This window comes from Schistocerca cancellata, unplaced genomic scaffold (genome assembly GCF_023864275.1).
Source record: "Schistocerca cancellata isolate TAMUIC-IGC-003103 unplaced genomic scaffold, iqSchCanc2.1 HiC_scaffold_1148, whole genome shotgun sequence".
NCBI classification, from domain to species: Eukaryota; Metazoa; Arthropoda; class Insecta; order Orthoptera; family Acrididae; genus Schistocerca; species Schistocerca cancellata.
The window spans coordinates 3248662-3272810 of NW_026047147.1; the positions used below are offsets into that span (position 1 = coordinate 3248662).

General features: G+C 43.6%; 1 protein-coding gene across 1 annotated transcript in view; it reads right to left on the reverse strand.

Annotated features, from left to right (window-relative positions):
* The window catches only part of LOC126159855 (ankyrin-3-like), a 65158-nt gene that overhangs the window by 20458 nt on the left and 20551 nt on the right, over nt 1-24149 (reverse strand). Inside the window, exon 2 of the mRNA XM_049916665.1 lies at nt 4151-4724. Coding sequence (XP_049772622.1) covers nt 4151-4713 — 563 coding nt within the window. The 5' untranslated portion in view covers nt 4714-4724. The remainder of the gene's footprint in view (nt 1-4150; nt 4725-24149) is intronic.

Genomic DNA, 24149 nt, shown 5'->3' on the forward strand with positions numbered 1-24149 from the left:
GCAATGAGAAGGCAAGGAAAAGAAGGCAATGAGAAGGCAAGGAAAAGAAGGCAATGAGAAGGCAAGGAGAAGTCAAGGAAAAGAGTAAGGAAGACAGTGAGGTGGAGAAGAACAAAGAAAGGAACCAACCAAAGGAAGGAAGAAACGAGAAGAGAAAAACCAAAAAGACCACAATTATAGGTCGTGGAACCGTCCGTCTCCAGACGCAGGCACTAACTACCCCCGTGAGGGGGATGGACACCTTTTAGTCGCCTCTTACGACAGGCAGGAATACCTCGGGCCTATTCTAATCCCCGGACACGCAGGGGGGGTGAAGTAACCTGTAGTCTATTGAATATGGATCTTTTTAAATTGAAAAGGAAACAAAATAGACTTTTATGGAGCATATGTATCCGAGAGACAGAGGCAACAAATGATAGCTGGATGAAAACGTCACATCAATACTGACGTCGTGGGAGGTTTGTCGTACACCTGTAGGTGGACAGCGAATATAATCTGCTGTATCCCAGTAGCAGGAAACCTGATAGGATTCCCTGGATGACCTCTGGTAACGCCACAGGGAACTCCAAACAAGACAGGGGGGGCAGAGATTTCCTGTCTGTTTGGTGAAAGGGAATGCACAGAAAATACTCAGGGCGATAGCTGAACAGAGACGAGAAGGAAATGTGACTAAGGCACAGCATTGAGTGTGACAATGTTATTGTGCTGGCTGGAGTATTCTCTTCTTGTTTGCCCCCGGTGTGCATGACTAGCCCCAGCGCTCATAGCTCCTGCTTTACTGGATATCTCAGGGAGTCATACCCTGCTCTTTGGGGCCAGTCACCCAGGGGTAGCGTCTTTTTTAGTAATCAGGAAAGTCTTCAGTTCCAGGTTTGAACCTCACCATCACTTGAATTTTGAATATGAATAATCAGCATTGGTGTCTGAAGACTGCCAGCATCAGGTGTCACCCTCTTTCAGCGAACAGCCTTTCCAAAGAGGGCGGAGGGGCCGACCAACGTTCAGGGCACTCTTTCCCTTGAGGTCGGAAACTGGTCCTAAATGAGGAAGAATTGGCAATGATCAACAACGTGAGGATACAGAAGGCAATTTAAACCACTGCATCAAGATACGTAACGTGCATCAACATGACATGTGGCATGTGATTCAATACGAGCCATAACAGTCTCCATTAGCAGAAGACTAGTTCCCCATTCAAACCTCCAGGCGAGGAGGCCCAAGAGGGAGGTGACCACGAGAAAAAGGTTGAGTAACCAACGAAAGGATAACATTCTATGATTTGGGAGTTGAAAGTGAGGAGTTCGAATGTGGTTGGGAAGCCAGAAAATAAGAAACGGATTTCTGGTCACATGAGAATAGGGTAGTAGCAACAGCAGTAGGATTCAGTATCAATAGAAAGGCAGGACAGAAAGTGAGTATAGATATGTTCTCTTGAGACTCAAAAGCAAACCAACAACATGCATAGTTCAGGTATACATGATGACGTCGCAAGTTGAAGGTGAAGAGAGAGAAAAAGTGAGGATATTGAACAGGTAATTCAGTACTATGTAATAGTCATGGAGGGACTGAAATGCGATCGTAGGGGAAGGAGTAGAAGAAAGGGTTACACGAGAATATGTACTTGATAATAGGAATAGGAGAGAAGAAAGGCTAGTTAAGCTCTACAGTAAATTTATCCTAGTAATAGCTGGTATAGTATATTCAAGAATCACTAGACGAGGGGGTATACGTGGAAAATGACCGAAATATGGGAGATTTAAAGTCACACTATATTATTGTCAGGCAAACATTTTGAAATCAGATACTGGACTGTAAAGCATACCCATGAGTAGATATAGAGTCATAACAATTTAGCAGTGATGAAGAGTAGGCTGAATTTTATGAGACTCGTCAGCAGCCATCGATGTACAAAGAAGTGGAATACAGTAGTACTAAGGAAACAAGAGATGAGATTTATGTTCTCTGAGGCTACAGATACTGCAATAATAAGCAGCTCAATAGGTAGTTCAGTTGAAGAGGAATGGATATCTTTAACAACAACAGTAACAGAAGTTGGAAAGAAAAACGTAGGTACAAAGAAGCTAACTGCAAAGAAACAATGGAAATATAAGAAATCCTTCAGTTGATCAATCAAAGAAAGAAGTTCAAAAATATTCAGGAAAATTCAGTAATTGAGAAATATGTCACTTAAGGATGAAATGAATAGGAAGTGCAGAGAAGCTAAGGTGAATTGGCTGCACGAAAAATGTGAAAAATCAAAGAAGAAATGATTCTTGGGACGACTGACGCAGCATATAGAAAAGTCAAAGCAATCTTCCACGGAATTAAAACCAAGCGTGGTAACATTAAGAGCACAATGGGAATTCCAGTGTTAAATACAGAGGCGAGATCGGATAGTTGGAAAGAGTACACTGAAGGCCTCTCTTATTGGAACAACTTGTCCGATGGCGTGACAGAAGAACAAAGAGGTGTCGGTATGGAAAATATTGGTGATTAGAATCAGATTTTAAAAGCGCTTTGGAAAATTTAAAATCAAAGAAGGCATAAGGTATAGACAACATTCAATCAGAAGTTCTAAAATCACTGGGGGAGGTGGCAAAAGGTCTGTTCTCACTGGTGTATAGAATGTATGAGTCTGGCAATATACAATCTGACTGAGACAAATATAATCTGCACGATTCTGAAGACTGCAAGAGCAGAGAAGCGTGAGAATTATCGCACAGTCAGGTTAACAGCTGAAGCATCCACGTTTCTGACAAGGATAATACACAGGAGAATGGAAAAGAAAATTGAAGTTCCGTGACGTTCATAGGATTTGTGGTCCTGGAGAAAGTGTTCGGCAATATCAAGTGGTGCAAGATGTTAGAAATTCTGACAAAAATACATGTAAGCTATAGGAAAAGACGAGTAATTTGCAATACGTACAAGAGGCAAGAAGGTAAAATAAGAGTGGAAAACCAAGAATGGAGTATTCAGATTAAAAAGGGTGTCAGACAGGGATGTAATCCTTCACCCCTACTGTTCAATCTATACATCGAAGAAGCGATGACGGAAATAATGGAAAGATTGTAGAGTGGAATTAAAATTCAGGGTGAAATGACATAAGATTTGCTGATGACTGGTTCCCTCAGTGACAGTGAAGAAGAATTACAGGGTTTGCTGAATGGAATGAACAGTCTAATTAGTACAGAATATGGAATCAGAGTAAATCAGAAATAGGCGAAATTGATAAGAAGCAGAAGAAGTGAAAACAGCGAGAGACTTAGCATCGTGACCGACGATCAGTAAGTAGATGACATTAAGGTGTTACGCTATGTAGGCAGCGAACAAACCAAGGACGAACAAACCAAGGACGAACAAACCAAGGACGAACAAACCAAGGACGAACAAACCAAGGACGAACAAACCAAGGACGAACAAACCAAGGACGAACAAACCAAGGACGAACAAACCAAGGACGAACAAACCAAGGACGAACAAACCAAGGACGAACAAACCAAGGACGAACAAACCAAGGACGAACAAACCAAGGACGAACAAACCAAGGACGAACAAACCAAGGACGAACAAACCAAGGACGAACAAACCAAGGACGAACAAACCAAGGACGAACAAACCAAGGACGAACAAACCAAGGACGAACAAACCAAGGACGAACAAACCAAGGACGAACAAACCAAGGACGAACAAACCAAGGACGAACAAACCAAGGACGAACAAACCAAGGACGAACAAAAAAAGGACGAACAAACCAAGGACGAACAAACCAAGGACGAACAAACCAAGGACGAACAAACCAAGGACGAACAAACCAAGGACGAACAAACCAAGGACGAACAAACCAAGGACGAACAAACCAAGGACGAACAAACCAAGGACGAACAAACCAAGGACGAACAAACCAAGGACGAACAAACCAAGGACGAACAAACCAAGGACGAACAAACCAAGGACGAACAAACCAAGGACGAACAAACCAAGGACGAACAAACCAAGGACGAACAAACCAAGGACGAACAAACCAAGGACGAACAAACCAAGGACGAACAAACCAAGGACGAACAAACCAAGGACGAACAAACCAAGGACGAACAAACCAAGGATGACGTCAAATTCACACTAGCACTGCCAAAAAGGGAATCGTGCTTACCTGGCTTCTGCTGGAGGCTCACCAAGCATACTGCTGACTTCAATGACTTCTTGCGGGTACTCGAGCACAGCGTCCGCCCAGCCCCGTGTGGCCATCACCTGCGGGTGGTCCTTTATGAAGGCGACGGCAGCCCTCGTGGCGTCCGGGCACGAGTGCCTCACTGCCCTGATGGCCGTCGCCGCTGCGGTCTCGACGGCCAACTGCGAGATCAGCTGCCGCTCGCAGGCAGCCTTCAGGGCCGACAAGCCGTATTTGTCGGCTGCCGAGAGCAGCTGGAGGGCCGTGTCGGGCAGCTGGGGGGCCTGCAGGGTATACGTGTAGGCCACCAGGAGCCTGAGCACTGGGCCCTCCACGTCGTCGATGCTCACCTGGCCGCAGCTAGCCTCCAGCATGTCGTGCGCGAACATCGCTTCGAACACGGGGCTCGCAGCTGCCAACACCGCCCTGTGAGCCGCCACCCTCGTCTCGCCCGCCACCAGCGTCACCAGGTCGTCTTCACCCCCATCTACCAGAGCGGCCAGGGCCTCGGTTGTGTTGTTCTGAACCTCCGTAACTGCCAACATGGTGGGTGGTCCTGAAACAAAGTACCACTGAGCAGCCCTCACACTGCACCCTCAACACTTGTACGAGGCGCATGCATACCTGTATGAAACAACAGCTGTTAAAGTGTTGTACACCCTAAATCAATTGCAACGTCACCAGTTTCCTTCAAATGACAAGGGTCCGTACTGCTTCGTGATCACCTAAGGTTTGTAACTACCAGTGTGGTGCTATGATAGACTGCTTTCACCTTCTAAAAATGTTATCGTTCTCAGTCAAAAGATGGTTTATTTATGTCTCAGCAAAAAAATTGGCAAAGCAACAAACTTCTTTCAGCCCTAAAGTTACACGACATATTTAAATCCAAGCTAGTGGCACCTCTGAGAAAAATTTTCTTCCTCCTTATCTCAGGTTCCTCAGATCCGTGACACCTCATCAGAAGCAATGTACATGTAATACAGAAATCAGTTTCCTCGGTGAATTTCTCAGGGTAGGCACGATTAAACTTGACCTGCCATGGAGGCTAAGCGGTTCTAGTCGCTTCAATCTGGAACCGCGCGCCTGATACGGTCGCAGGTTAGAATCCAGCCTCGGGCATCGATGTGTGTGATGTCCTTAGGTTAGTTAGGTTTAAGTAGTTCTATTGGACTGATGACCTCTGATGTTAGGTCCCATAGTGCTCAGAGCCATTTGAACCGTTTTGAACCACTGTAACTGTCTAAATTCATTGGTATGTTTAAATCTCCTTTGAACAGATTGATATCTGCGTCTTCTTTCTTAAGAAAAAGATGCAGCGCCCACCTCCGTGGTAAAGAATGCTGCATAATACAATCATAAATCATGTCGTCATTTTATCCGATTGTTGCGAGCTATGGTGTACCAAGGTATTTCCAGGTTGAGCAGTTTAGAAATGAAACTCGTTGCCTCCATTTCCAGAACGTGTGTTGTGGAACTTTTGCACAAATATATATTTGTATCTCCTTTTGGCGTGGACGTGTTTGTATAGCATCTTTGCCCCACAGAACGTTCGGATACTTATTAGATGACAGATACGTCATGGCTAAACCAAAGTAAGCTCTATCACAGCTCCGACATCACTCTTGATTCTCCTGGTTGTATGAGGGGGCAAACGACGGAGTCAGTGAAATAGTTCCACACCCTACAGTGTAAACTGGTTTCCGAAATTCAGACAAGTGGGTTTCACGAGCACGGCGTCCACTTTTTCCGAAACGTGCCGACTTAGCATCTCCATTACACCAGCGTAAGAGGTCTGCCGGATTGTTACGGTGCTAGCAGAGCGCCAAAGAATTCGTCCCAAGGCTTCTGTCACGCCAGCTCGACGTGGATGGAGACGCCGAGGCAGTGCTGCACAGAGCGTAGCGCCGGAAGTCAGCGCAGGGTCGCAGGCCAACACGTACACTGCAGGCTTCTGGAAGCCACCCGACCAACCCAAGTCTTCCTTCCCCATCCCTCATTAGTTAGTTGGACACTTGTTTCCGTTTTATATAGCTTTGTCTTTTTTATGCACTCAATGTTACAGGCTCAAAACTCTTGACACTGGCGCTGTAATCACATAATGAACGACTTTTCACTGTTGTTTACAGGTATTGTTACCGTATTTTCCTACATCCAAGTGCTGCTGCATGTCAATAAACGAAGTGGTAAAAGCTGTAAAGCCGTTTACATTTCCATACAGTCTTCGAGCATCGACATGTTCCTTGTCTAAGAAACAGACCTTCAGCATATTTTGGAGACACAATCTTCGTGCGTGTCGGCGCCATGTAACCGACAGAAACGTGTGTGAAACTCAAGTAGTGGACTGGATATGCAGGGCGCGGCGGTGAGACACTCTGGACTCACATTTGGGAGGACAGTGGTTCGACCACACACTGTGCAGTGGTCTGCAGCAGGTCTGCAGACTAAGGGTGAATCATTGGATGTGGCTGCTTGTCATTTGTGTCTTCTGCACCGGTTTTCTGTTTGCTGTCCACCCACACAGGTTTTTCTTCATAGAGTCTCTCTCAATAGGAGTGCCGTGATGGTGCCCTAGAAGAGGCATGACCTTTAAGGTAGCCCTACCGGTCTTCATTACCGGATGTTCCACAAATTGCAACAGGTATTTAGCTGTCGGTGTGTCGTTTCCCAGGAAAACCGTGAGGAAGTGGTCTCATTTCGTCCATCATTAAAGTTGTTTACAAGCTTTCCAATGAATACGACGTGCATTAAACTACTTTTCAATATTTATATAACTTCCAATGGTGGTGATGTTTTCTTCTTCAGTGCAATTTCCGTGTGTGGGTCACACAAGTCAGAAACGATATCACGGTGCCATCAATTTGGAATCTTTACAGTCGCCTCATCAGTATGAATTGCAGACTTCTTTATTCTTTTTCCATCCGAATTAGAAATTAATCAGCCTTCTCGAAGGTTTTTTTTATGAATAAACACTTGGCTGAGCTTTTGATATATTAATATCAATTTCTTCCACCCCTCAGAGGCGTTTTCGATGTGATGGGGCCTTCCACTGCAATTCCACATGTCTGATGGCATCTGGTCTTTATGAACCAACTGGTCCAGAAATAGTCCAATAATCGACGAAACTAGTTTTTCAGACAGTATTTTCTGAATAGACATCCAACCATGGTCCAATATTTCTAAGACAATATATCGTACTCCGGATAGATTGTTAGGTAACAATGTCTTTCTTAGTTTTTCTTAAGAGGGGACTTCTTTCCACGTTGTTTAAAATGAAAATTGCAACTCGTAATCTCTGGTTCAGGAAATAAATTTCCAGCTGATTGGAATGGACATTAGCAACTTCCAGAGTCATTATGAGAGAAGAAGGTTCGATCCGAGCACATTATTTTCATTTGTTAAGTAATAGTAAATATTAGGACTATATAGTATGTCTCAAATAGTGAGGTGCATTCTGACTCTTGTCATGTACGCAATTGTCTTTCATGATTCAAACCAACTGTTAGCAGTGGTTAAATTGTGCTCTGTGCAAAATTCTGCCAGGCAGCTGCCCCTTTCATTCCCTTACTTCAGTTCTTTTCTCCTCCAACTTTTCTTCCACTTTGTATTCCGACTATATTTCGAGTGCCCCATCACAATCAAGTTTTGATCTCGCTTAACGATCTGACCAATTTCTTTTCTCTCAAAAAGATTCCTCGACTTGCGCCATAGGGTGGTGGGGTTTCGGGTTCCGCTGGATAGGTCAGGAGTTCACTACACGCAACAAGCGGCTACACGGGTAGCAGGGGTTGTGTGGCGTGGGCTGGGCGGTTTTTTAGGTTAGATGGCCTCGGGCAAGTACAGAAAGGGCAACAGCCTCAACGGGTGCGGGGCAAAGTCAGAACATGCGGGGACCAAGCAGCAATCGGTATTGTAGTTGTAAACTGTCGAAGCTGCGTTGGTAAAGTACCGGAACTTCAAGCGCTGATAGAAAGCACTGAAGCTGAAATCGTTATAGGTACAGAAAGCTGGCTGAAGCCAGAGATAAATTCTGCCGAAATTTTTACAAAGGTACAGACGGTGTTTAGAAAGGATAGATTGCATGCAACCGGTGGTGGAGTGTTCGTCGCTGTTAGTAGTAGTTTATCCTGTAGTGAAGTAGAAGTGGATAGTTCCTGTGAATTATTATGGGTGGAGGTTACACTCAACAACCGAGCTAGGTTAATAATTGGCTCCTTTTACCGACCCCCCGACTCAGCAGCATTAGTGGCAGAACAACTGAGAGAAAATTTGGAATACATTTCACATAAATTTTCTCAGCATGTTATAGTCTTAGGTGGAGATTTCAATTTACCAGATATAGACTGGGACACTCAGATGTTTAGGACGGGTGGTAGGGACAGAGCATCGAGTGACATTATACTGAGTGCACTATCCGAAAATTACCTCGAGCAATTAAACAGAGAACCGACTCGTGGAGATAACATCTTGGACCTACTGGTAACAAACAGACCCGAACTTTTCGACTCTGTAAGTGCAGAACAGGGAATCAGTGATCATAAGGCCGTTGCAGCATCCCTGAATTTGGAAGTTAATAGGAATATAAAAAAAGGGCGGAAGGTTTATCTGTTTAGCAAGAGTAATAGAAGGCAGATTTCAGACTACCTAACAGATCAAAACGAAAATTTCTGTTCCGACACTGACAATGTTGAGTGTTTATGGAAAAAGTTCAAGGCAATCGTAAAATGCGTTTTAGACAGGTACGTGCCGAGTAAAACTGTGAGGGACGGGAAAAACCCACCGTGGTACAACAACAAAGTTAGGAAACTACTGCGAAAGCAAAGAGAGCTTCACTGCAAGTTTAAACGCAGCCAAAACCTCTCAGACAAACAGAAGCTAAACGATGTCAAAGTTAGCGTAAGGAGGGCTATGCGTGAAGCGTTCGGTGAATTCGAAAGTAAAATTCTATGTACCGACTTGACAGAAAATCCTAGGAAGTTCTGGTCTTACGTTAAATCAGTAAGTGGCTCGAAACAGCATATCCAGACACTCCGGGATGATGATGGCATTGAAACAGAGGATGACAAGCGTAAAGCTGAAATACTAAACACCTTTTTCCAAAGCTGTTTCACAGAGGAAGACCGCACTGCAGTTCCTTCTCTAAATCCTCGCACAAACGAAAAAATGGCTGACATCGAAATAAATGTCCAAGGAATAGAAAAGCAACTGGAATCACTCAACAGAGGAAAGTCCACTGGACCTGACGGGATACCAATTCGATTCTACACAGAGTACGCGAAAGAACTTGCCCCCCTTCTAACAGCCGTGTACCGCAAGTCTCTAGAGGAACGGAAGGTTCCAAATGATTGGAAAAGAGCACAGGTAGTCCCAGTCTTCAAGAAAGGTCGTCGAGCAGATGCGCAAAACTATAGACCTATATCTCTGACGTCGATCTGTTGTAGAATTTTAGAACATGTTTTTTGCTCGAATATCATGTCGTTTTTGGAAACTCAGAATCTACTATGTAGGAATCAACATGGATTCCGGAAACAGCGATCGTGTGAGACCCAACTCGCTTTATTTGTTCATGAGACCCAGAAAATATTAGATACAGGCTCCCAGGTAGATGCTATTTTTCTTGACTTCCGGAAGGCGTTCGATACAGTTCCGCACTGTCGCCTGATAAACAAAGTAAGAGCCTACGGAATATCAGACCAGCTGTGTGGCTGGATTGAAGAGTTTTTAGCAAACAGAACGCAGCATGTTGTTATCAACGGAGAGACGTCTACAGACGTTAAAGTAACCTCTGGTGTGCCACAGGGGAGTGTTATGGGACCATTGCTTTTCACAATATATATAAATGACCTAGTAGATAGTGTCGGAAGTTCCATGCGGCTTTTCGCGGATGATGCTGTAGTATACAGAGAAGTTACAGCATTAGAAAATTGTAGCGAAATGCAGGAAGATCTGCAGCGGATAGGCACTTGGTGCAGGGAGTGGCAACTGACCCTTAACATAGACAAATGTAATGTATTGCGAATACATAGAAAGAAGGATCCTTTATTGTATGATTATATGATAGCGGAACAAACACTGGTAGCAGTTACTTCTGTAAAATATCTGGGAGTATGCGTGCGGAACGATTTGAAGTGGAATGATCATATAAAATTAATTGTTGGTAAGGCGGGTACCAGGTTGAGATTCATTGGGAGAGTCCTTAGAAAATGTAGTCCATCAACAAAGGAGGTGGCTTACAAAACACTCGTTCGACCTATACTTGAGTATTGCTCATCAGTGTGGGATCCGTACCAGATCGGGTTGACGGAGGAGATAGAGAAGATTCAAAGAAGAGCGGCGCGTTTCGTCACAGGGTTATTTGGTAACCGTGATAGCGTTACGCAGATGTTTAACAAACTCAAGTGGCGGACTCTGCAAGAGAGGCGCTCTGCTTCGCGGTGTAGCTTGCTCGCCAGGTTTCGAGAGGGTGCGTTTCTGGATGAGGTATCGAATATATTGCTTCCCCCTACTTATACCTCCCGAGGAGATCACGAATGTAAAATTAGAGAGATTAGAGCGCGCACAGAGGCTTTCAGACAGTCGTTCTTCCCGCGAACCATACGCGACTGGAACAGGAAAGGGAGGTAATGACAGTGGCACGTAAAGTGCCCTCCGCCACACACCGTTGGGTGGCTTGCGGAGTATAAATGTAGATGTAGAAAGCATTTTCTTAATCTCTTCGTCATTTTCGGTAGTTGACGTGCAAGCCAGTACTTCTGTAACTGGTTTGGCTGTGTGTCTGTCCTGGCTGTGGTAACGGCTTCACTGTGCAATTGATAGCAGCTCAGATATCAATAAGATGTTAGTGTTTTCGGCCGAGAACGATATTAAATTTCCACCGACCTCAGGGAGAAATCTAAGGAGGAGCTATTCTCAAAAACACGCATTTCTTGCTACCAAATTCTGAGACGAAGACAGGCATTGTGAAGAATCTAGCCACACCAAGATCAAGCAGCCTGACTAAAATACATAAGCATAATCATCCAACTGAGCTAATTATAAAACTCTGGGGGCGCGACACTACACTTTTTTGTCGGCCAATTTCTGTTGGAAAAATGCGAAATTTGTGAGACATCGTGGAATATTCCCTATTCAGCCCCTACAGCTTCATGGAATTCCATCAGCTGACAGCACTGTATGTAGCCTCCAAAATGGCGTCCGTAAAGGAGGTGCGACCCAAGCTGAGAGCTGTCACTGAGTTTCTTTCGGATAAAACCAGAGCATCGGAGATCTTCATATCCGCTTGCAGAATGTCTGAGGAGATTTGGCAGTGAACAGAAGCACCGCGAGTCTTAGTGCGAGGTGTCTGTCATCGTCAGAAGGGCTTACTGGTGATCAACGCCTGGCCTAGCAGCGTCATCGTCGCAGCAAGGTTGTGCATATCTGGCCGACCCCCCACGTGTCGGTCAGCTGCAGACGGCTGTGACTCCTGCGATGTGGGAACGTGCTCTCATTCAAGGTGACCGGTGGATCACTCAGAGCTGAGCAACCCGCATCTCGCATCTTCCGACTTCCGTCTGTTTGGTCCAACGAAGGATGCACTCCACGGCAAGCAGTACACTGATGACTGGCAGGTCACTGATGCAGCAAGACGTGAGTGGCTGATCAACTGTTTACTCACTCGGTCAGTTTAATGAAACAACCAGATGAAACTGGCCATGTCAGCTATATGAAAACTTTTTCGACCACTCTCTGGGTTTTCAATGTAGCTAATTATTATGAATTGTCATCTTACATCGAAAGCGTAGCTTACCACGGAGCTAATTTCCGGAATTTTCTTTCTTTTCATTACCACAGATTTCTGACTAAATAAAAAGTACTTCGGAAAATTATTATCGCATTGTGTTTTCGTTATGTAAGTAAGTGTTTTCGTTATGTAAGTACGTGTTTTCGTTATGTAAGTACGTGTTTTCGTTATGTAAGTACGTGTTTTCGTTATGTAAGTACGTGTTTTCGTTATGTAAGTACGTGTTTTCGTTATGTAAGTACGTGTTTTCGTTATGTAAGTACGTGTTTTCGTTATGTAAGTACGTGTTTTCGTTATGTAAGTACGTGTTTTCGTTATGTAAGTACGTGTTTTCGTTATGTAAGTACGTGTTTTCGTTATGTAAGTACGTGTTTTCGTTATGTAAGTACGTGTTTTCGTTATGTAAGTACGTGTTTTCGTTATGTAAGTACGTGTTTTCGTTATGTAAGTACGTGTTTTCGTTATGTAAGTATTTACGTTATGTAAGTATTTTCGTTATGTAAGTATTTTCGTTATGTAAGTATTTTCGTTATGTAAGTATTTTCGTTATGTAAGTATTTTCGTTATGTAAGTATTTTCGTTATGTAAGTATTTTCGTTATGTAAGTATTTTCGTTATGTAAGTATTTTCGTTATGTAAGTATTTACGTTATGTAAGTATTTACGTTATGTAAGTATTTACGTTATGTAAGTATTTACGTTATGTAAGTATTTACGTTATGTAAGTATTTACGTTATGTAAGTATTTACGTTATGTAAGTATTTACGTTATGTAAGTATTTACGTTATGTAAGTATTTACGTTATGTAAGTATTTACGTTATGTAAGTATTTACGTTATGTAAGTATTTACGTTATGTAAGTATTTACGTTATGTAAGTATTTACGTTATGTAAGTGTTTTGCAGGATCTGAGGAGATACGTTGAAATTTTATGGAAATTAAGTAAATCTATGTATGAGAACGTTTCTTGTACAATAGTGGAATTTGTGACGTATGCCCGACTTACTTTGGTTTTGTAAAAGGCAGCCAGAAGGGGCGCTGAGTATTAAATCTGTAAGTAATTTATGTTGCAGAATGGAATCTAATTTTGTCTTCATTAAATTTTATTTAGTTTTGGAATTACGTGATTTCTAGTCTAAATTACATGCAGTAATCTGATTGGCTGTCATTAAAAATACCTGAAGTATAGAAGTGTTCGAAATGATCTGATTGGCTGTTTAACATATTAGCCAATAGGAATTAAGCATATCCCATGTGTACGAGTATGGCTTTGTGCCTCCGATCTAGGAGTCTATTAAGTCGTTCGGGAACCATCTTCTGGTAAAAGCCTATGTTTATTCCAAAGTAAAGAAATTTGCGCTTTTTATTGCTTCTCTTGCCGTTGACAAAGAGCGACTACAGTACTGAATATTTTGTGAGAGCTTGAGATTTGTGAGTGATTTATTTTAGGAGATATTCGCATGTGAACATTTTATTTCGTAAACAAACACTGCGCGGCGTGTTTCGTGCAGATTACGAGACATTATATGCATTATAGGAATGTTTCTGTACTGAGTCTGGGTGAGTGAGGGTTTATTGGAATGCTGCAATTGTTAAATCAGCCCAGAATTTTGCCATTCTGCATGCTTTTCGAGGAGCTAAGGACTGCACTGAGTGCAGGTGATTTCCGGAGGAGACAACATTCCATAAAAACACATTTAGAAAGTGAACCAACGTCAAATCCTGACTCTGCGAATACATCACAACTCCATTCGTATTGCTCTTGCACATATCACGAAGGCAAGTTTAGACTGATTACTGCACACACAGAGGCACTTTAATGGTTCTTCACACACCCCTGGACGTGAATGGACCATGAGAAAGTCCTAGTAAGTGATACGATGGATGTACCAACTGCCATACACTTCACAGTCGTTTCAAGGGTGTAGATAAGTGAGACTCAGTTTGGGAGGAGGAAGAATCACACTTGATCTCTTAAGTGACTGTAACTGATTGGTTGCTCCAGTAAATATAAGGACCTTGCTGCTCTCACATGTAAAGAACCCGGGTAATTCATAACGAGTCCGTAATAATGAACAATACATCATCCATCTGCGTTATCTATAATTATTGCATTACTATATTTAAACTTCCTCCAGAGCTGGAAGGAAAATTCAGAACTTAACGGTCGTTAAATACTGGAAGAAACCTACAGTGAGTGGCTTTTTGAGTCCTATTACGACCATGTGCTCTGTCTGAACGTCATCACATCATCAGCGCACACAAATGCAACTGTGAGGCTACATAAATGGTCGGCTGTCAATTGGTTTTTTTTTTTTTTTTCGCTGTATGCAGACATCGTGAAGTGATCAATGGGCAGAATTACTCAACAGAGTCAGTGCCCATACTGACACATACGATGAGTTTCATTATGCACTTAGTCGGGGAACTGCGATTGTGCAACACTATTGCATTGTAAGTAACATATGAGAGACTTCGCCTGACTAAAAAGCAGGACGCCCTTCCTGCTGGAAAAGACACATGCGAGATTCTCCTGTCCTTGGGCAAAGTGACTTGGTTCCCCACTGTAACCACCAACCTACGAAAACCATGCAGTCCTTAAACTGCTTAAAAACTGCTCGTGTCTCAAAGTCAGATGCCTTATGAGTGAAGAGCCGTCAAATGAGTAATCACTTGAGTGGAAAAAGCTAGTCAAGAGGTATCTATTACATTTATCAAATCACCCACCAAATGTCTGAAGTATGGCAAGCTTTAGTGTTCTACATGTGAGAAACAGATTTCCTCTGGAAAAAATTAACAGCAGCTACTGCATCTTAGAAACACATTTTCTTTTCCCAACTTCCAGCATGCTGCAGTACCTTAGGGCAACAACTACTATTCAGCAGTAGCATAAAAAACCAGTCCAAGTTGCAAATTTTTACTTTAAGGAAACAAAAGAAAAATTCGGAGTAGGCATTGAAATACATGGAGAAAAAGTAAAAACATTAAGGTTTGTCGATGACATTGTAATTCTGTCAGAGACAGCAAAGGACTTGGAAGAGCAGTTGAACGGAATGCACAGTGTCTTGAAAGGAGGGTATAAGATGAACATCAACAAAAGCGAAACAAGGATAATGGAATGCAGTCGAATTAAGTCGGGTGATGCTGAGGGAATCAGATTAGGAAATGAGACACTTAAAGTAGTAAAGGAGTTTTGCTATTTGGGGAGCAAAATAACTGATGATGTTCGAAGTATAGAGGATATAAAATGTAGACTAGCAATGGCAAGGAAAGCGTTTCTGAAGAGAAATATGTTAACATCGAGTATAGATTTAAGTGTCAGGAAGTCGTTTCCGAAAGTATTTTTATGGAGTGTGGCCATGTATGGAAGTGAAAGATGGACGATAAATAATTTAGACAAGAAGAGAATAGAAGCTTTCTAAATGTGGTGCTACAGAAGAATGCTGAAGATTAGATGGGTAGATCACATAACTAATGGGGAGGTATTGCATAGAGTTGGGGAGAAGAGGAGCTTGTGGCACAACTTGACTAGAAGAAGGGATCGGTTGGTAGGACATGTTCTGAGACATCGAGGAATCACCAATTTGGTATTGGAGGGCAGCGTGGAGGGTAAAAATCATAGAGGGAGACCAAGGGATGAATACACTAAGCAGATTCAGAAGGATGTAGGCTGCAGTAGGTACTGCGAGATGAAGAAGCTTGCACAGGATAGAGTAGCATGGAGAGCTACATCAAACCAGTCTCAGGACTGAAGACTACAACAACAACAGCAACAACAACAACAACAACATCCCGAGTTATTCGACATTATGGATTAAAATGGGCCACCCTGTATATAGGAATAAACGGAGGGAGCGAGTTAAGCAATAACTAGACCAGATGAGGCCACAGTGGCATTCGAACTGATGATCCTTACACGATGTAAGGATGGTATTTCACAGGCACTGCCTGGATCTGGGTTTTATCGCCGTGCATAGCGGAGGGCACTATTCGCATCACCAGTCATATTCCTTCCTCCTCCCCCGTCCTCTGTTCCACTCGCGGATAGCACGTGGGAAAAACGAGCGAGTGGAATGCCGGACATTTGCCACACTTGCCCATCCGCCACGTAGCGATCCCTCAGGTAAGGGACGCCCTTCCTCGTACTACTTCTGTCCGCTTTCAAACCGCTTTCTCCACATCTTACTCGATACAACCAGTATTTAAGGGACCTTCTTCGACATCGTGGCGAAATACAGAGCTTCTTTTCCGAAATCGAAATATTTATATCTTTTGGGAAACGAAAGCAATTCCGGCGATTATGTCAGTATGTAATTAGTTCTGCCAAGTATAAATACAGATCCTCTGTCTGTACGGTAGCTTCCTTTCACGCCTACTGATTGCGATAGAAACAGTCCATCGCCATTGGAGCAACAAGAAAGGAACGCTGTAAAAAGAATGCGAATGTACGCTAACGATATCTTTTTGATCGCTGCATTTGTGCCACCTTTAATAACTACAGATGGATGCCCAAAAGACAATAAGGAAAGAAGAAATGGATATGTGAATGTTTGAAAAGAAGAACGACATACTACATATTAATTTACTCTCTAAAATCCGATATCCCTTTCGGCGAAATATTAGTTAATGAAGTGTAGCAGGACAAAGTTCAAAACATGACAAAGTACGTTCATAAGCAGAAATAAGAACGTCTGTGATTGACACCTCATCTAAAGTTACGTACAATTTTAAAATGTTAGAAATAAGGAAATTTACTAATTACAGAATGGTATGCTTGTAACGTATGTTGTCCTACATTGTTTAGCTCTGGTATTTACAGGGTCAAAGAGAAAGCATCCTAGGCTTTGGAGGGAGAAGCAGTAATTGTAATGATCTCCACTACAACAGAAACAAGAAGCAGAACTTAAGGAAAAATGTAATGTGTGTTCCAGCTCACAAGCGACATTGAAGCAGATAGTTCCTGTGACTTAGTATGGACAGAGGTTATATTCGACAACCGGAATAGATTAATAACTGGCTCCTTTCACCGTCCCCCGGTCTCAGATGAAACAGTTGCTGAACAATTCAAAGAAAACTCTAGTATCATCGCAAATAGGTAACCTACTCATACAATTATAGTTGGCAGTGACTTCAATCTACTTTCCGTATGTTGACAAAAATATATTTTCAGACCCTACTGTAGAAAGAAATCAACTTCCGTAATTGTTCTAAAGGCTTTTTATAAAATTATTTTGAACAATTAGTTCACGAGGCCATTCAAATTGTAAATGGTTACGAAAACACACTTTACCTTTTAGCCACAAATAATCCCGAGCATCACGACGGATACAGGAATTAGTGAACACAGTCGTAGCGAGGATCAGTTCAGTAAAAAATTCACCAAAACTAAACGCGAAATATATCTATTTATAAAAGCTGCTAAAAATTCGGTAGAATTCTTTCTAAGAGACACTCCCCAATCCTTCCAAACTATGTAAGTGAAGACCATGAGGCTTGAGTTCAAAGAATAGTATCAACAGCACTCAAGAGATTCGTACCAAATTAATAAGAGACGGAACTGATACCCCATGGTACACAAAATAAGACAGAAAGCTGCCGCCGGAGCACCGAAAAAGGCAAGTATAATTTAGACGAACGCAAAATCTTCGAAATTGGCGACGTTTTACTGAGGCTCGAAATTTGGTGCGAATTTCAATGCGAGATGCATTTAATAGTTTCCACAACGAAACACTCTAGAAATGTGGCGAAAAATCCATAGAGATTCTGGTCCTATGTTAAGAAAAAAGTGGTTCAAATGGCTCTGAGCACTATGGGACTTAACATCTGAGGTCATCAGTCCCCTAGAGCTTAGAACTACTTAAACCTAACTAACCTAAGGACATCACACACATCCATGCCCCAGGCAGGAGTCGAACCTGCGACCGTAGCGATCGCGCAGTTCCAGACTGAAGCGCCTAGAACCGCTCGGCCACACCGGCTGGCTTAAGAAAACCAGCGGAAAGGCTCAGTAAGTACCTTTACTGCGGGTCGGCGGCGGGTGAGGAGGAGGAGGAGGGGGAGGGGGAGGGGTAGACAAGGGACCCAACCCTGTGGAACACGTAAAATCGCGGCAAATGCCCGGCGCGGCAATGTCCGCACACCAAACGACTGTGAACGCCTCAGTGCGAGCTCTAATTTCCCGTATCTTCGAGTCGTCATCATTGCCCGGTTTGAAAGCTGGGGGTAATAATACATGCTCTACATCCTCGGCGAACATCTGATTTTGGAATTTAGTGAGCAGCCCCTTCCGTTTAGCGCGTCGTCTATCTGCAAGTGTGTTCCATCTACATCTACATCTATACTCCGCGAGCCACCTTACGGTGTGTGGCGGAGGGTACTTATTGTACCACTATCTGATCCCCCCCTTCCCTGTTCCATTCACGAATTGTGCGTGGGAAGAACGACTGCTTGTAAGTCTCCGTATTTGCTCTAATTTCTCGGATCTTTTCGTTGTGATCATTACGCGAGATATATGTGGGCGGTAGTAATATGTTGCCCATCTCTTCCCGGAATGTGCTCTCTCGTAATTTCGATAATAAACCTCTCCGTATTGCGTAACGCCTTTCTTGAAGTGTCCGCCACTGGAGCTTGTTCAGCATCTCCGTAACGCTCTCGCGCTGACTAAATGTCCCCATGACGAATCGCGCTGCTTTTCGCTGGATCATGTCTATCTCTTCTATTAATCCAACCTGGTAAGGGTCCCATACTGATGAGCAATACTCAAGAATCGGACGAACAAGCGTTTTGTAAGCTACTTCTTTCGTCGATGAATCACATTTTCTTAGAATTCTTCCTATGAATCTCAACCTGGCGCCTGCTTTTCCCACTATTTGTTTTATGTGATCATTCCACTTCAGATCGCTCCGGATAGTAACTCCTAAGTATTTTACGGTCGTTACCGCTTCCAATGATTTACCACCTATGGCATAATCGTACTGGAATGGATTTCTGCCCCTATGTATGCGCATTATATTACATTTATCTACGTTTAGGGAAAGCTGCCAGCTGTCGCACCATGCATTAATTCTCTGCAGGTCTTCCTGGAGTACGTACGAGTCTTCTGATGTTGCTACTTTCTTGTAGACAACCGTGTCATCTGCAAATAGCCTCACGGAGCTACCGATGTTGTCAACTAAGTCATTTATGTATATTGTAAACAATAAAGGTCCTATCACGCTTCCTTGCGGTACTCCCGAAATTACCTCTACATCTGCAGATTTTGAACCGTTAAGAATGACATGTGTTCTTTCTTCTAGGAAATCCTGAATCCAATCACAAACCTGGTCCGATATTCCGTAAGCTCGTATTTTTTTTACTAAACGTAAGTGCGGAACCGTATCAAATGCCTTCCTGAAGTCCAGGAATACGGCATCAATCTGCTCGCCAGTGTCTACGGCACTGTGAATTTCTTGGGCAAATAGGGCGAGCTGAGTTTCACATGATCTCTGTTTGCGGAATCCATGTTGGTTATGATGAAGGAGATTTGTATTATCTAAGAACGTCATAATACGAGAACACAAAACATGTTCCATTATTCTACAACAGATTGACGTAAGCGAAATAGGCCTATAATTATTCGCATCTGATTTATGACCCTTCTTGAAAATGGTAACGACCTGCGCTTTCTTCCAGTCGCTAGGTACTTTACGTTCTTCCAGCGATCTACGATAAATTGCTGATAGAAAGGGGGCAAGTTCTTTAGCATAATCACTGTAGAATCTTAAGGGTATCTCGTCTGGTCCGGATGCTTTTCCGCTACTAAGTGATAGCAGTTGTTTTTCAATTCCGATATCGTTTATTTCAATATTTTCCATTTTGGCGTCCGTGCGACGGCTGAAGTCAGGGACCGTGTTACGATTTTCCGCAGTGAAACAGTTTCGGAACACTGAATTCAGTATTTCTGCCTTTCTTCGGTCGTCCTCTGTTTCGGTGCCATCATGGTCAACGAGTGACTGAATAGGGGATTTAGATCCGCTTACCGATTTTACATATGACCAAAACTTTTTAGGGTTCTTGTTTAGATTGTTTGCCAATGTTTTATGTTCGAATTCGTTGAATGCTTCTCTCATTGCTCTCTTTACGCTCTTTTTCGCTTCGTTCAGCTTTTCCTTATCAGCTATGATTCGACTACTCTTAAACCTATGATGAAGCTTTCTTTGTTTCCGTAGTACCTTTCGTACATGATTGTTATACCACGGTGGATCTTTCCCCTCGCTTTGGACCTTAGTCGGTACGAACTTATCTAAGGCGTACTGGACGATGTTTCTGAATTTTTTCGATTTTTGTTCCACATCCTCTTCCTCAGAAATGAACGTTTGATGGTGGTTACTCAGATATTCTGCGATTTGTGCCCTATCACTCTTGTTAAGCAAATATATTTTCCTTCCTTTCTTGGCATTTCTTATTACACTTGTAGTCATTGATGCAACCACTGACTTATGATCACTGATACCCTCTTCTACATTCACGGAGTCGAAAAGTTCCGGTCTATTTGTTGCTATGAGGTCTAAAACGTTAGCCTCACGAGTTGGTTCTCTAACTATCTGCTCGAAGTAATTCTCGGACAAGGCAGTCAGGATAATGTCACAAGAGTCTCTGTCCCTGGCTCCAGTTCTGATTGTGTGACTATCCCATTCTATACCTGGTAGATTGAAGTCTCCCCCTATTACAATAGTATGATCACGAAACTTCTTCACGACGTTCTGCAGGTTCTCTCTGAGGCGCTCAACTACTACGGTTGCTGATGCAGGTGGTCTATAGAAGCATCCGACTATCATATCTGACCCACCTTTGATACTTAGCTTAACCCAGATTATTTCACATTCGCATTCGCTAATAACTTCACTGGATATTATTGAATTCTTTACTGCTATAAATACTCTTCCACCATTGGCGTTTATCCTATCCTTGCGGTATATATTCCATTCTGTGTCTAGGATTTCGTTACTGTTCACTTCCGGTTTTAACCAACTTTCCGTTCCTAATACTATATGCGCACTATTTCCTTCAATAAGAGATACCAATTCAGGAACCTTGCCCTGGATACTCCTGCAGTTTACCAATATTACGTTAACTTTTCCTGTTTTTGGTCTCTGAGGACGGACGTTCTTTATCAACGATGATAATGTCCTCTCTGGTAAGCCGTCAGGTATTTTATCGTTTCGCCCAAGGGGGGGGGGGGGGGGTCCCTCTAACCTAAAAAACCCCCGTGTGCACGCCACACGTACTCTGCTACCCTAGTAGCTGCTTCCGGTGTGTAGTGCACGCCTGACCTGTCTAGGGGGGCCCTACAGTTCTCCACTCAATAACGGAGGTCGATGAATTTGCAACCATTATAGTCGCAGAGTCGTCTGAGCCTCTGGTTTAGACCCTCCACACGGCTCCAAACCAGAGGACCGCGATCGACTCTGGGCACTATGCTGCAGATATTAAGCTCAGCTTGCACTCCGCGTGCGATGCTGGTTGTCTTCACCAAATCAGCCAGCCGCCGGAAGGAACCAAGGATGGCCTCAGAACCCAAGCGGCAGGCGTCATTCGTTCCGACATGTGCTACTATCTGCAGCCGGTCACACCCAGTGCGTTCAATAGCTGCCGGAAGGGCCTCCTCCACATTACGGACGAGACCCCCCGGCAAGCACACAGAGTGCACACTGGCATTCTTCCCCGACCTACCCGCTATTTTCCTGAGGGGCTCCATAACCCGCCTAACGTTGGAGCTCCCTATAACTAATAGGCCCGCCCTCTGTGACTGTCGGGACCTTCCCGGAGAATCGGCCACTGGCCCAACAGGCGAGGCATCCTGTGGTGGCTCGGAAACGATGTCATCACCACTAGGAAGCACCCCGTACCTGTTGGAAAGGGGTAAGGCAGCTGCCACGCGGCCAGATCCCACCTTCGCCTTTCGGCCAGGCACGCGCGAGCCCACCACTGTCCGCCATTCACCCTGGAGTGATGGCTGACCGGTAAGATGCTCACTGCCGGAAGACGCAGCGACATCAGGGGTTCCATGTGATTCCAAGGCCACCGAAGTAGGCATAGGCCTCACCACAGTTGCCCCAACGCCACTACGAGCCGACGCCTGCGCCTCGAGCTCGATGAGCCTAACAGACAAAGCCTCCACCTGCCCCCGAAGAGTGGCCAATTCTCCTTGCGTCCGCTCACAACAACCACAGTCCCTACACATGACTATGTTTACCCTACCCTATACGGTGACAAATTCCCAAGATAATCTTCTGATGAGCTACTCTGATAATCAAGAAACACTCACTGAAATACGAGACGCGAAAACTACGCTAGGTTTTCCCAGAAAAACTATTTAAAAGCTAAGCGCAGCAAATAAGTACAAAAACGCTTTATACAAACAGTACTCGCTGCTGCTGGTGCTCTCGCTCTGGCTGCCACAAGACAACTGCTGATTCAAGTGACTAGTGGCTAACGGCCGCGAAACAAACAAAGACGGTTTTAGGGCGCTTTCTGTTCTAAACGATCAAGGAAACACTAAGAAATCTAACACGAAAACTACGTAAAGTTTTATCAAGAACTGTTAGTTGCTATGCAGAGCAGATAAACACAAATAGAATCCCTTCCCTAGTGGAAGGTCGTAAACAAAATGCAAAATAAACGCTTTATACAAACAGTACTCGCTGCTGCTGGTGCTCTCGCTCTGGCTGTCACAAGACCACTTCCAACTTTCTATAGGATTTGTAACGCTCTCGGGATGGCTAAACGTACCAGTCACGAATCTTGCCACTCTTCTTTGGACCTTCTCTGTCTCTTCAGTAAGACCCAACTGATTAGGCTCCCATACAGACCAACAATACTAGACTGGACGAACTGAAGTATTGTGAGCAAATCCTTTGTTGAAGGACTGCATCGCTTTAGGAGTCTACCAATAAACCGCAATCGCCTTACCTGTTACTTGTGTAATCTGATCCATTTGAGATCATTTCGAGTAGTCACACCCAGATGCTTGACGGATGTTACAGCATCCAAAGATTGGTCATTTATCTTGCACTGTTATATTAATGGGGATTTTCGCTTTGTTATACGCAGTAAGTTACACTTACTGATATTGAGAGATAACTGCCGTTGATTACACCACACGTTTATTTTCTGCAAATCCTCATTGACTTGTTCACAACTATCGTGTGATACCACTTTCCTGTACACTACAGAATCACCGGCAAACAGTCGAATGCCGCTGTCAATACAATCAACCAGATCGTAATTCAGTTGGGTCATCTCTTGGTCTCCCTCTACGATTTTTACCCTCCACGCTGCCCTACAATGCTACATTTGTGATCCCTTACTGTAACAGAAAACGAGTGTTTCTGAACACTTGCATTTCTAAAATCAGTAGCACTTATTACAGCGAGTAACGCCAAGTTGTTCATTGCGCCAACAGTTTTGTAAAAGGTTGACTTTTACACGCCTGTGTTCAGTACGAGCTGTTCCCCTGGATTTCTGACTGACTTTATATCGCGGCAGTAATCATGTTCTGATACCTGAGCTCGAATCAGTGCTTTTGGCTCCGTTCTCGCCCGACTACAGTCGGATGATCGGTCCGCGGCTGCAGTCCAGAAACAACTGGCCGAGCGACCGCCGCTTTGATCGCGCGGAATGTGTGGCCTGCAGAAACTTATTTGTTCTTATTTAATAGAATTTTCATGTTCTTCACCAACTGAAACAGCATCTTAGCTTTTCACGAGAATTAAGGCCATGTGAAACGTCCCATTAGAAAAATTGTACAGGACTGAGATTAAACTGACACACAATATTTTTAGCGCAACGCAATCTGACTTTCAAAAATCCCTACAAAAGAATGGCCCTGACTAACATTAACCTATACCTTTCACAGATCACTTACCTCACCAAAAATCTTCATTACTCACTCGAACTACTGCAAAACAGCGAGCGCCACTACTGCCAGCTAAATAAAAGATTCAAACTACGGAAGGCACTAACTACTGATAGGCATAGTTAGCAAATGAAAGATTTTGATAGGGAACAGAATGTATTTACCTTAATAATCATATATATAGCAGTTCATGCCATCCAGTATTACAAATTTCAAAACTCCGCCATCTCTCTCCCCACATCCACCACTGCTGGCAGCTCACCTCCAACTGCGCAATGCTACGCGCTGTTAACATCCAGCTGCCC